The following is a 14,225-nucleotide window of genomic DNA, read 5'->3' as shown; positions in this document are numbered from 1 at the left end:
ACACAAGCAGGAAAAACTCCTTCTGTAGTAAAACATTATTTCAAGCTTGAACATCACTCAAAAGTTCAACTTGGTGCACATTTTCCTATTTAAAACTATTTGAAATGTGAAATAAATCCATGAAACGATGGAAAGCTATCAATTTTATTCATGTAATTTGAGTATGCAACATATGGTAAAGACACAAATTGGTTACCTTTTTTACCTGCAGCATATATCAGTTTTCATTTTTTGGTTACTACAAATGTTGAATTCAAATTGACAAAAATCGAAACAAAAAGCTTGGGATTCTAGAGTGAAACAAATGTAGATATAAAAAAAAAACCCTTTGCCTCTGCTAAACTGTGCTGTCTCTGGAAGAAACTAATCACAGGGTAGGCAGACAGAGCGTCTCGGGGGGGATTCGACCAGAAATTCATTGGCGACATCAATGTTAAATACCTTTTATAGCCCCGTTTGTTTTGGAGAGTCAGAGAGGAATTACAAGTTGTGAGTTGTTGAGCTCACGGGTCGTGACTTTATTGTGTTGATGAGAAAATAAGTGTGCCATTTGCATCAGAGTTTAATTTGGCTGTTGGGGATTGTGTTGTTATTCCAGGTCATGAGCTGCAGATGAGCTGCTCAGGTGTGGCATTGTGAGAGAGGCTCTGGCATTCTTCCAGAGCTGCATATTGCACTTTTTTTGTTTTTGCAAAGAGGAGAGAGAGGCAGAGTTCTGATCACATTAGGCGGCTAAAGACTGTGGCATCGTCTTCAGTCTAAGAGGGAGAGGATGTTTTTTCTTGGTGTTCTCTTCGTTATCTCTGTCCAGACTTACTCCTGCTGCACTGCACTCAAGGCTCAGTCTTCTTTCCTGTGCCAGTTTTCATCACTGAAACTAGCATAGTTTCAATTTTGTTACATTGGTGCAAAAAAAAAATGTGATCAGAAATGAAACAGACGCCCTGCAGCTTCCTTAAACATAGCAGTGATCTTAATGGCTGGTGGCATGGTCAAACACACTGCAGCAACACAGAACATCTGGTATCTGTCTCAGTTGTCAATGTTGAGCCACAGCCAGTTTCCTCTCCCAGCCACAGCAGCTGAAATTAGTGCTTTTTAATGTCAGATTATTGGCTAACAAATCCTCTTTCGCTATTGGTTTTGTTTTGTTTCGTTCGAATTATCAGTGCTCATCATTACATTGTATCAATACCAAGATATTCACTGGTATTTATGCAGGAATTCTCAGAGCTGATGACACTTGGTATCACTAGATATGACAGATTAATCCTGGATCCTAAACGTATCCTCTCTCCCTCCCATAGAATTTGAATGTCTCTCTGTTCCCTACAACAAAGCAGGCTTAGTAAATATTAAACTTGAAATGAGACCTGTTAAAAATGATTAGTGTCGAAAAGTCCAAACAACAGTTGAATGAAAAGTTTACAATGTGTAAAGAAAATTAATTTACATTTACATGTTAAAAGCTGTGTACAGTTGGTCATTTCATCTCAGATCTCGCCTGGTCAGTATCTACTACCACTGATACATTCATCAAACTTTACTAAAATCTTCACACATCTTTTATTCAAGTATGCCAAAGGTATCACTCCACTACTCTTAACTTAGGCCCAGACTGAACTGTGTCCGACTGCACGCATCTTAAAGGAACAGTGTGACATAGGAAATAGGTGTATTTGCTTGTTCTGGAAGGGAGTTGAAGATTGACAGCACTCAGGGGTTTATTTGTAAAACAGAAGCTACAGCCTTGAGACAGTTAGTTAAACTAAACAGAAATACACTCATCAACATCAGAAAAGGAAGCATGGGGTCTGCATTAAGTGCAGCCCACTCCAAGATGATCAGTCATCCTGCTTTTGTCCACAGGAGCCGCTAAAGTCAACACGAAATCTAAGTTCCAAGCGGTTGCTTTAATCTTGCTTTTTAACCCCAACATGAGAGCTTTTTGAAAAACAAAATGCATTTTCATCGTAGGGTAATTAAGAGCAGGCTTGGCCCAGATCTTTTTAATCAAAACTCACCCTGCCATGCTGCTGTTGGCTGAGCTCTCTGCAATCTGCGAGCTGGCGATCCACTTCGTCTCGCCCACCACGGTCCTGGCGTGTGGGAGGCGGCCCACGTCTTTCACCGTCATCATCAGGTGCCGTGACGACTTCAGGACCCTGACGGCTTCGTCGTGCGGGATGCTCAGAAAGCTGCGGCCGTTCACCTCCAAGATCTGGTCGCCGACCTGCGGGGAGGGGACGGCACACAGAGGGGTGGCGGGGGGGACTGAGCAAGGTGGCACGGGTGGACCAGGCAGAGACTGTCACATGCACAGGTTCATAGGTCAAAGGTCAGAGAGAGGTAACGTAACAGATGGAGGTGGTGGAGGTGTACGAAATGTTTAATGGATCAGAGCAGGTTAATTACGTTGCAGGTTTCTTGGTAAAAGTTGTGACTTTCTCAGGTTGAGCAGCGAACAGAAATAATTACACAAAGATTATTCTCTGCTCGCTGACAGGTTCAGGACCGGAACTCTTTAATATGTAATTGAATGGGCTTTCACATGTAATTTCACATTATATCAAAGGGCCAAGCCCAGAGGCTGCAGTAGAAGGAGTATAATGATGTCCATACTAAACACCACCTTGACCGTACCTCTTGTCTCCTATAATGAGCTGATGTATTGTAGCTTTAATGTTGAGGTCAACCCTCTGCGTCAGACCCTCATCTGTGCTGAACGAAGCTGAAACACCAACCTCAAACTGCACTTTTCCTACGTACTTGATCTGTTCTGCCTGGTTTGGCTTCAAATCACCAGTATCAATCATGACACGCTGTCATTGCTGTTCTGCACACCTGCACATAGCACATCTGCAAACATGGATAACTTTCACTTCCAAACAAGCACTCCCATGTCCGAGGTGTAAAATGTGTCTCAGTAAAGAGCTGATCAGCCAACATGGTTTGATTAAGTCTTTAATTTCAACCTGTTACATTGTGAGTGACCAACAGTCTAAGCGCTGACCCCACATGAAGAAGAAATGCTCTGGATTTAAGGAAGTAAGGTGAAGTAGTTTGGTCATCTCACTGCTGTTCTCTGACTCCATTAACTTTATCTGTCACTATAACTGTGCAACAAATTAGTCGCAGAGGACAGACTCACCACTCTCCCTTCACAAAACAGCACAGTCACTGGTCTTGTAAATGACTTTGTCCAGCATTTAGACTTGATCTAGTGTTTAGCATTTTAAAAAAGTCGCCAAATGTCACTTTCTGTCTATTTGTTTTATACCCATTTCACTTTGGTCAGCCAATCGAACCATCCAACCAACCCACGAATCATTTCAGTGTTCTCTCAGAGCAGCAGCCAGTGCAGGCGAGATATTTAAGACATTCAGAAACTCATATGTTTGAGTTTTTTTGGGTCTTTTCCAACAACCTGAGGTGACCCAGCAGCACCGTATCTGTCACTGCTAATGCACAATACAGCACAGGCAGCTGAGGACATTCTCCACATAAAACTCTACCTTTGTCAGCTTGGACAATGGCACACTTTGTAATAATACGTGGTAGGGCCATTTGATTGCAAATGCAAAGAGACATGTAATCAAAACTGTATTTACAAATGCAATCAATCAGTCAACGCTAACAAGCACGACTGCAGTGAGAACACACACTGCTGCCACGACAAACACGTTCTAAATGCTTATTTGTGCTGTCAGGCTGAGCTGCAGCCTCAGGGATAAGAGACAGATTTTAAGACAGATTATAAGATGTTTGTTCCAGCTGTTTGCATTACAAAATGGCACAAAAAAAGAGCAAATAATCTGCTTCTTGTGGAGTTTTTATAGTGTTTGACAACCCTGGAGCTCAGTTTATTGTGAGCTCAGCTTGGTTTATCTCAGTTTCAGTTGGATTTGACACAGCTAGAGAGCACACATGGCAAGCAAACATGCACAAAGAAGCCGACACGGGAGCGCACCATCATTTTGCTTCTTTCTGTCAGTATCTCTGTCACTTGAAGAGAAATGGTAGTCTGACTCAGAGTCTGACTCAGTCTGACTGTGTGTCAAAACATTATACTATCATATTATGAATTGTTTCTAAAAAGGCTTTAGTGTTTCTGTTCTCTTTTTGTTCAAATGTTGAATCATTGTTTTCCAAGGATTTTTTATTGAGTAGTAATATTTGACATACATTTCATTTGTACATTCAAAGCTCGTTTTCATGGTCCTTACATGCGGCATTGAAGTCATTAGGGAAATTCAATTAAGTAGGCACATGAGTAATATCTAAATAACATAAACAGACACAGTGAAAAACAATCTGAACTATCTGAAAACAATTATATAAAATCACAATAAAAAAAATAAACAAAAACAAAAATACTGATTGACCAGAGGCCCCCCCATCATCCTCACTGACCTAGTCCTAATTAAATGTTGAATCCTTTAAAGCAATTGTCAGCAAAGCAAAATGAGCAGATTTCCATCATAAACAACCTGTCAAATATTTCCACACAAAATAAGCCGCAATGACAAAGCAAAAACATGCTTTTAGAAAATTCTGAGTCTCTAATCTGTTCTACCCAGTCAGCCATGATGGTGAGAGAGTGAGCCAGCATACACAATAAAAGGGCTGTGTCCGAAATCACTCACTATTTACTATGTAGTACATTATATATATCCTGGGCCATTATATAATATGTGAGTGCCTGGATTTTGACTGTGACAATACACTCAATATATAGTGGTAGTCATGTCTATGGCTTGGACACTGCTTTTTTTCTCCAATGCAACGTGTTCCAATTTATGAATTAAAAAATTTGAGTTGTGCAACACTACACTCATCACTGATGATGCAAAATGATGATGAATAATGTGTGAATTCTCACTGCTCACTATCTAAGTGATTGGTCAGCTGTCCTTTGCTGCCAACATCGCTGCGTCAACCCGCGCCTGCTGATCCACTCGCCAGCACATCATTAGGATATGTTCATTCCTCACCCAGAAGGCGGCGCAGGTTCTGGTCCAGGCTCTTGTCATCTCACACCTGGACTGCTGCAACTCGCTGCTGGCCGGTGTGCCTGCATGTGCCATCCGACCCTTGCAGCTCATCCAGAATGCAGCAGCCCGGCTGGTCTTCAAGTCCTCCCACACAACAAACACCTCTCCTCTCAACCTTGCACTGGCTACTGGTGGCTGCTCAAATTCAAGATGTTGGTACTTGCCTACTGTGCTGCAAATGGCTCAGGCCCATCCTACATCCCATACACTCTGTTACTGCCAAAAGGCTTATTATCCCCTCACTATGAAGAGGGCCCAGCAACTGCTCAACAAAACCCAGATTGTTTGCCGTCCTGGCTCCATATTAGTGGAATGAGGTCCCCACTGACAACGGGACAGCAAAAATTCCACCCATCTTCTGCCGCAGACTGAAAACTCAACTGTTCAGAGGGCACCTTGGCCCATAAATAAAAAAAAAACAGAGCTTGAGAGGTCCTCTGCAAGACAGTGTGCCTGTAGGCTTACAGGGGAGGGGAGACAAGGCAGAATTTAGGGAAGACTGATTGCAGCTAAACCTGCTCCTAGTCACATGACCTCATGTGACAACCAGAAGCACACAGCCAAGACAATACTGGACATGGGACAAGTCTCCTTGTCTTTCAATGGCCCAGTCAAAGCTCAGCCTGCAGAGCTGAATAAAGGCTCCTAATACTTTTCAGTTTTTGATTAATGCCCTGATACATTGGGATATTTCACTGCTGCTTCCCACTCAAGATGACAGACGACATGTTGACGTGTCGCATTAGGAAAAGCACAGGTGTAAATAATGAAATTTATGATTTGGTTTCAGGGTGCCGGTATTGTTCATTCTGGCTCACTGTCACACTGTCATGATTTAATGGGACACTTTAATAGAGCAGAACCATCATTATTGTTATTAGTTACACCCGTGCTTTTCCTATGACAAGTCAAAACGTCTGCTGCCAAAAAAAAAAGGTCTATTAGTTGCTATGGTGACAGGAAATGGGGGTGATGCGCAACAAGGCCTGTGGTCTGCAATCAAAGCGGGGACGCTGCAGTTAAGCGATACTCCCTGAGTGGAGTACGGGTCCAGATTATATCTTGGCCTGAACTGCTGTATCAAAACTCCTGCAGTTTGCTAAAGCACTGCTGTGTGTCCACCAGTTAATCAAGTCAGATTATTTGCACCTGTTGTATTGGGCAAATGACTGGAACTTTGATTCTGACTCTAATTACACGCTGATTAGGTTTGATGACCCCGTGAGGCTCAATCAAAACCACACTGCTCATTAGAGAGGAATGCCAATATTCTGCATTCATCCTTCTCACAATTTCTTCATTATCGTAATGGATCAGGATGGATGAATCAATACTTGGTTATTTGTGGCGATTCTGTGTATCATTTAACACAAACAGTAAACACTAACCACCCCGACCGTGTATGTACACACATTAGTCATTTGCACACACACGCACATGCAGCTTCATGTGGTTAAAGTTGAGCCTCTTGATTGTGCTGCTGCATCTCCTGCCATCATCAAGTTGCCTCTGACGTCTTTGCTTTCCTTTCACTCTCTCCTTCCCCCTCTCTCTCCTCATTATTCTGCTCCCCCATGCCCCCCTCCTCCCCCTCGTTATGATTCTATCAGAGAGTAGATGGGCCCTGTCCTGAGTCACAAGCACTTCATTTTTTTGTCTCTGGTGTGATCCCTGAGTCACACCAGCAGTGCCACGGCAGCCCTGCATTCTGGGCAATTAAACAACAACCAGCAGATACAGTGTTTGCAATTAAAGGCTCCGATCAATGCCGCTGTTTAATAATGACACATTCTTGATACAGACAAGAAAACAAGTGTAACTCGATTGAGTGCAAATGTCACACACACTGAAAACAATTGAAATTCACAAGTATAAACCCGACATGTCCAGAATGATTGTCCCTGCGGCTGTGAACACACACCTGCATGTGACTGAGGATTTACTAACACCAGGCGGGAGGAGGGGAAAGAGCGCACAGAGAAGTTTCCGTGGTTTCATAGTGAATCTACGGACTAATCCATGCAAATAAATAGTCGTAAACAATCTGCCACAACTGTGGTGGTGTGTCACTTGTCAAATAGTCCCCAATTAATGTATAACTTACTCCTGTTTGAGTATTGTTCACTAAAATCTACAGTACCCTGCTGTTTTAGGAAATCAAGGAGTCTTTTAAAGATATTAAAGAGGTTATTCAGAAGGAGCAGATGGAGGAAGGGCTCAGTGCGGCACACAGGGTGGGAAATAGAGAAAGCGATGTGAGATGGACATTGGTACATTGGTGGTTTGACGATTTTAACTAACATTGGATATTACATTTTCATTCTTTTCACTAACATCTACACTTCTGAAATTGTTAGTGAAATGAATGAAATGACAGTTTCACTCATCAGAGGGGACAATTACTGAGTGAGATCAATTCAGACATGTACTAAAGTCACTGAACCTGGATCTCTGGACTGAGCCACTGCAGTAATGGCAGCGTCGCTAGAGAGTGTAACACATTAATCAGATGGCAGATTAGTCTGTAGGCTCTGCAATGTAATCTGCAATAATAACCCTAATAAATGTGCAAAGTCTGGAATATAAGTTACAGAGTGAGTAACAAACAGGCAGCAAAAAGACTAAGCCAGAAGACTACAGAACCACTTACAATCACTCTCTCTCTCCACTGTGCTGCCTTACAAGTAATCCTGAAAAGAAGATTCTCTCCACTTGTAGAGATTTAAATGCAAATTAAAGTGCATCACTTGGCAAGTAGTATGTGATGAATTATATCCCCTGTCTTCTTCTGCTCAGACTAATTGCTCCCTAAAAAATCTATTCTTTCTAAGCTCTGTTTCCTGTCTGCTTTTTTACCAGATGACTTTGTGATCACATGAGCACGGTTGCCCTGACGACTATCCTCCTTAATAGATTACTTTTGATCAGCTGTGGAAATTAGGCTTTAGAGAGAAAACATTTACTCCTACATCCCGGTAGGTGGGAGGTGTCAGACACCTTAAACATGGTACGGTCAACAATTTAACCACTGCTCTCATTCACGGCCCAAAGCATATTAATCTTAACATAGCAGGCACACAGTAGCAATAATGATAATTCACAGTATGCTACCAGATACTCTCACTGGCAAAATGAATCAATCAATTATACTGCAAACATGCCACTACTGAACAAGTCACCTCTGAGTTTTCCTTTTCTAAGCAGCCCTGGTATATGAATGGTAAATTATTAATTCAATTTTCATTGGAGAAAAAGCCATGACACAAAACAAAATAGCATTCTTGGATTCCAGCCACTGCACTCACTGAAACACAGTTTGGAAAAGACCATCATTTGATGCTTCATATACACGGCAGCAATTTTCTGCAGGTAAAAATGAAGAACAGCAAACGTCTACCCGCACAGAAACGTGCTGAAAACGTTTCCAGTAACTAACAGTACCCATATCAGGAAGCAATATATCACATAGTGCAGCAGATTTTTGCAATTGATGGTTAGTTGGATATTTTTCTGTGTGTGGTGAAGTGGAAACCCATAACTCTCATCAAGCTGCTCGCTCTAGCAGCAACATTTAGCAGAACTGGAATAAAATGCTGCCAATAACTTTACTTCTGAAAATTAAAACACAGTGTGTAAAAGGCTAAATCCAGCTCACTGGGCTGGTTTTCAACAGAAAAAGAATGAGCAGATTATTGAGCAAAGGTGTGTTGCATTAATCCCTCTGTGTCTTGGACAGTACCAATGTGGACCCTCACATCTGCTGGAAACACAGCTGCAGAGCACTGATGGAAGGCAGAGGAGGTGAGCGGACAGACTATTACGCTCCCTTTGAACTGTCCTGCTCGAGCCTTTTGATCAGCACTATTGTCACAGACTCTTCTGACATTATCAGAGCTCTGTGATGAACAGTCTGGGTCAGACGGCTCAGGGCTGAACGGCGGCGGACACACGAAGGGGGAGATAGAGGGATAAGGTGGCGGTTCCAGACCACTGATCCTGAAAGCTACACTAAGAACAGTGGAGCTGTTTTATCCGGTCCTTTGGCGTTCTTTCACTTAAATGCTTCTTTTTCTCTGTGTGTGTGTCCTGTTGGTCAGACTTATCCTGCTATATCCAGAAAGAAAGAAAGTAAGAATCATGGCAGTGCAGTTTTCAACCTCTTATAGATGAAAATATATTGAGATATTCTTGCTGCACTGGAAGATTCATCTGTTTATGGGATTGTGTAGGTTATAGAAAATGATTATCTGATAAGATCCACACATTCATTTTAAGCCTAAGAAGTAAGCCACCCGCCACACAAGTCATATCAGGACGAGGAGGTGTTTTCTTTGCAACAGTCTGTTCAATTGGCTCATTTGTAGCTTGTTAATGTTGTTAATAAACAGTTAGCAGGAAAGTTAGCAAGCAGAAAGGAAGCAGTTTGTCTTGCTATTTATTTTGGCACTTCCTGTTCGAAGTCATTCTTGTAACTGTTTTCTGCTTTAAATTGGAGCCTGGCCAACCTTGATTTTAGGTTGAAAAGATCCTAAATTTACCCAGAATTGAAAGGCCCAAAGGTAATCAAGCACTGAGAAGCTTTGACATTGCATCTGAAATGTGTCATCTGTCAGTTTTCTCGACGTTGAGGTTGACTGATGTTGACTAAAATGACTTTTGCTGGGTTTTACTTAAGTTTGGAATGGCACAGTAAACCGGCTTTCTGTGAGAAATCTTGGGAGATCGAAGCAAGAGTCGATCTTTGTGGAACCAGTCGCAGGGATGGAAAGTGCGACCACTGATAAGGAGAAAAAAGCGCTCTCTGCTTTCTGATACAGCAAAGCCAGAGAAGAACACTGCAGTGGCTATTTGCATAGAAGATAAAACTACATGAAAAAAGCCCAAAATGAGAAAGAAAACTATGAGACAAAGACAAAATGTACTTGTCCAGAAAAGACTGATGGTGAGAAGATATCTGGGTAAATACGGTTGAAACATGAATATTCTTTCGACTTCTAGGTTACATACAAGTGTCATTTCAATGACAGTATACAGCAGTTAGGTGTAACCTAGACAGGCAGAAAAACACCCTTGACGTTTTGGTGTTTTTTGACCTGAAAATCATCCAGTCAGTGCTTGTTAGGTGACCTCAAGTGCACACAGGTGACTAGATGCTTCAAAATCACAGTCAGGGACATTCACGCAATCCTGAACATGCAGTGATTTGTGTCTCTAACCAGCTTTGAACGTGGCTTCAGTGATTACATCTAATCACACCTGCATTTAGAGCTGCTCAATCATCCAAGACATGTTTTGTTTGTTTTTTTACAAAAAAAGTGAGAACCCCAGTGTGGGCCACCTGTCTCTGATCTCTGCCTTTCATACTTCAGCTCTCCTGACATTTCCTCCACTGCTTCTGTCCTTTGGCAGAAGGAGAACAGGGGAGAGATTAGATATCGACTCTGTCCTGCCGCTTATTCCTTTGTCTTCTTAAACGGGCGGAACTTGTAATAGATTAGAGTTTGCAGATGAAGCGTGGCTTCCAAAATGGAGAGGAGACGGACATATGGAGTGTGCCAAAGTCCAAACAGCACATTCATCCGCAGTTTGAGACCTTCACAAGAAATGATTCCGCTTTAATTAGACCCCTTGGCTTACTTACCTGCCTTAATATCGCTCGTTGCAGCTTTTAACAAGCCTTCCTTGATATATTTTATTATTTCAGCGGTCTACCTTTTATTATGAATCATCTTCTCTTCCTGTTCCTTCTTCTTCTGTTTAATTTCTCTCCTCTTGCCTACTTAATCCTCTTCTATCCTCTTCTGTATCCTCTTCTCCTGCCTTGTCTTCCCCTCCTCTTCACCTGCTACATCTTCCTCATACTCTTTTCATCTTTGTTCCCTCTAATTAGAATTCTTTTCCTTTGTCCTCTCCTTGCTCGACTCCCAAGCTCCAACGCAGTCATCATCCATCAGGGATTCCCCTCAGCCATCATCCTTTACAACATGTTGTACTTTCGTGCTGCGTATTGTGTTGGAACATGTGAGCAGAGCAGACTAAGCTCACATGTTGTGGAGGTTCAGTTCATCCTCACAGAACAGAGAGTATTAATCTCAGCTGATATCGACTGTTTCCTGTGGACTGATTCACAGCTACGATGTCCCGGCTATGATGCTTTATTAAAAAGGTCACCGCATTTTTCAAACTGGCAAGCACACTCCAGAGAGCAGATAATTGTAACCAAGCGCAGTCACTGCACTGCATTCTTACTGCATTTATGAATTACTTATCGCTCACGATACACAGGCATAAATAAATAGAACCAGCCACATGTCAACTTTAAGCTTTTTAAAGGTTAAGTCTTTATATTAAATAGAAACAGAGCTGTTATCTCTGGTAATTGCGTCATAGAATGAAGCTGCATTAATGTTACACTTAGATCCTTTGTAATTTAAGAAATATTTTGATTACTGTTTAAGCAAAAAAAGCTAATTTTGAATACATTTCCGAGGCCTGACAGCCCGTCAACAAATATGATCAAGCTGAATTTGAACTGAGTTCGTTTGGTGGTTGGTGAACACGTGTATGAAAAGTGCTGCCCCATTAACTGAATACCAATTTTCACTTCTGCAGGATGTTTGAAATGTTTGCGTCATATAGACAAGGTATTTCATCTGTTATTTTCAGTCACATAAACCGTGATCTAAATAGCTATTCACACCTATTTTACACCTGCTCAACAAAAATGATGAATGTTTCGATTATGTTTTAGTCTCGTTCTACACCTGCAGAAGTACAGATTATTAGCTTGTTATTCATGGGCTTGCTCTAAAGAAATATAATCACATAATGTATGAAGAAAAACTCATGTTACCTTAAATATTCTGATTTATTGACACATTTTTCATAATGTGGGAATCATGCCAGACTGAATAAACCTAAAATTAACAGGTTAAACATCTTAATCATTACTGAGTTCTGTTTCAGAAACCACAGGTCTAACAGTTGTTTGGTTGTAGTGCACCTGTCTGTTTCCCCTGTCTGTTATATCTGAACACACAGAGACTTCTAGATGTGTTTCTATATTGATAAACATCTGAAACTTTTGCACCGCTGCTCCTCTTTCAAAACAACTTGATCTGTGGAGCAGGAAGAACATCTTAATGATGCAACTCTGACAGCAGTGAAGCGCGATGCGGCGAGACACATCGAGCGTAGAAGCCTGACTGACTGATCCTGCATGGGCATACTAATGACCCAGCACACAGCCAGACTGCATCAAATAATCCCTCCACCACACGCTGATGTGTTAAACTGCATCACAGTAGCGCAAAGCTCAGATCAGTATGAAGAGAGAAAGGCTGTGTGTATCAGACCAGCGGGAACGCTTTCTGCTGCTTGTCATCCAGTTTTAAACAAAGAATGCATGCTGGCAGAAAGATGCATCCTTGTGAAAACAATCCATTCTAAGAGCCAGGGTCCACTTTTAGGGATTCAGAACAGATAATCCAAGACGCTTAGGTAACATCTGTTCTTTCACAGATGTTACGTGGAAAGGCTTGCAGCAGCTGATGATTAATTCATCGCTGATCAAGTGATCACTTTTGTTTGCAATGATAAGCACAGAAAACCATCACATTTCAGAAGCTAGAAACACTTTTATAAACGATTAACAGATGTGCATTCAGTAGTCTAGATTATATAATGCTTTGAAATTACACAACATAAGTTCTGATGTCTTTGAAAGACTTGCAGTCTCCTCCGCCCTGCTGTACAGCCTGGAGTTCATGTATCTCTTCTCATCTCATTGTTCGTGGAGACCTATCACAGAGGCTGTTCACCTCAAAAGTTTCCTGAAATAAACACCAAGCCTTAAAGAGTCCAGAGAGGACACAGATCTGGTTTGGCATTAAAAAAGAGCAGTGAGTGAGGAGGTCTTGGCCTTCAGTTCTGACAACCTTGTTTAAACAAGTTCATGACTGTGAATAAAGTCTGTTTTTTAGCTCCATTTGGATAATCTAAGCATGACTAAAACCCTCACTCACACTCTTAATTAGAGTTTTAGAAGTTTAGACCTCACCTAATAAGATCACAGACGAGTATGCTGATCATCTACTTTGACTCGTAATCCTGTTAAACATTTGATGGGATTCATTTCTTGGATCAATTAAAGCTGTGGCAAAGAGAGTCATGACATCTTTTTAATTTTTATGGGTTGTTTTCTCATCACTGGCTACTTAACCTTCAGAAAAAACAAACCCTCCTACGGTCATAACCAATAAAAGCAGGCAAACATTTTCCCCCAAAGATAAATATGGTTTATGCTGAGAAAAAAACAACATGCACAACAGAACAAGGACACAGATTATTTAGAAATAAAAAAAAAAAGATTGTTGTTTTTAGAGTTAATTATACAAAGGATAAATTACACATGAGATCTATTACCTGCTTTCTGGCAGGGCCTGAAGCTTACTGAACCAAAATGAGCCAAATTACATTTGTTCCATGAAACCCAGCAGCAAACTTAGTTCATCTATTCACTCTCAGCTCTATTTCGCTCTATATAGTAGCTTTAACGAAAGGCGAGTCTGTGTGACTGACGTCCTTTACGATCCGTTGAACAGTGAGCTCAGTGCTGCTGAAAGCTCAGTTCAGTCACACTTGCTGCTCCATCTGACAAACGATTGTACAGAGAACATTCCAAGGTTTCTCTTTGTAAGAGCGAGGCACAACACAGCGGAGCGATAGCGACTTGTGCCGCAATTGTGGGTCAATTATAACGAGCCAGTTTAAACTCATCCAGTAAGAAATATGAGCTTTCTGGAAACATCTGTTGAGGTTAAATTAGGCCCTGAAAATCAATTTTCTTACGCAGCTCCTCACTGTGAGTGATGGGGTTTCACATGAATGAGCTGCTTTCTGTCAAAGGCCTGCGTATTTGGAGACTTCTGTGGTGTGAAGTGAGCGGGGTTCTGTAGGAAACCGATGATATTAGACGTACATGCACGATTGAGCTCTGAACAATGTCACAATCAGGATCAGACTCGGGTGACAAGTTGTAGGTTTTTTGTCACCAATGAAGTCTAATCAAACCAAACCCGCACAGTCCTGATGAGGCTGAGTTTTGAGTGTTGAATGCTTAATCAAGTTAGAATTAGGAGTGGGTTTAAACAGGCGAAAAACAAGGACATA

At 41.6% G+C, this 14,225-nt stretch overlaps 1 protein-coding gene across 1 annotated transcript in view; it reads right to left on the bottom strand.

The window, feature by feature from the left end:
- The window catches only part of whrna (whirlin a), a 123,153-nt gene that overhangs the window by 34,394 nt on the left and 74,534 nt on the right, over positions 1-14,225 (bottom strand). The window contains exon 4 of the mRNA XM_076758070.1: positions 2,025-2,233. Coding sequence (XP_076614185.1) covers positions 2,025-2,233 — 209 coding nt within the window. The remainder of the gene's footprint in view (positions 1-2,024; positions 2,234-14,225) is intronic.

The sequence above is a fragment of the Chaetodon auriga genome, chromosome 19, assembly GCF_051107435.1.
Source record: "Chaetodon auriga isolate fChaAug3 chromosome 19, fChaAug3.hap1, whole genome shotgun sequence".
In the NCBI taxonomy this organism is placed as follows: Eukaryota; Metazoa; Chordata; class Actinopteri; order Chaetodontiformes; family Chaetodontidae; genus Chaetodon; species Chaetodon auriga.
This window is presented reverse-complemented; position numbering and strand designations above follow the sequence as displayed.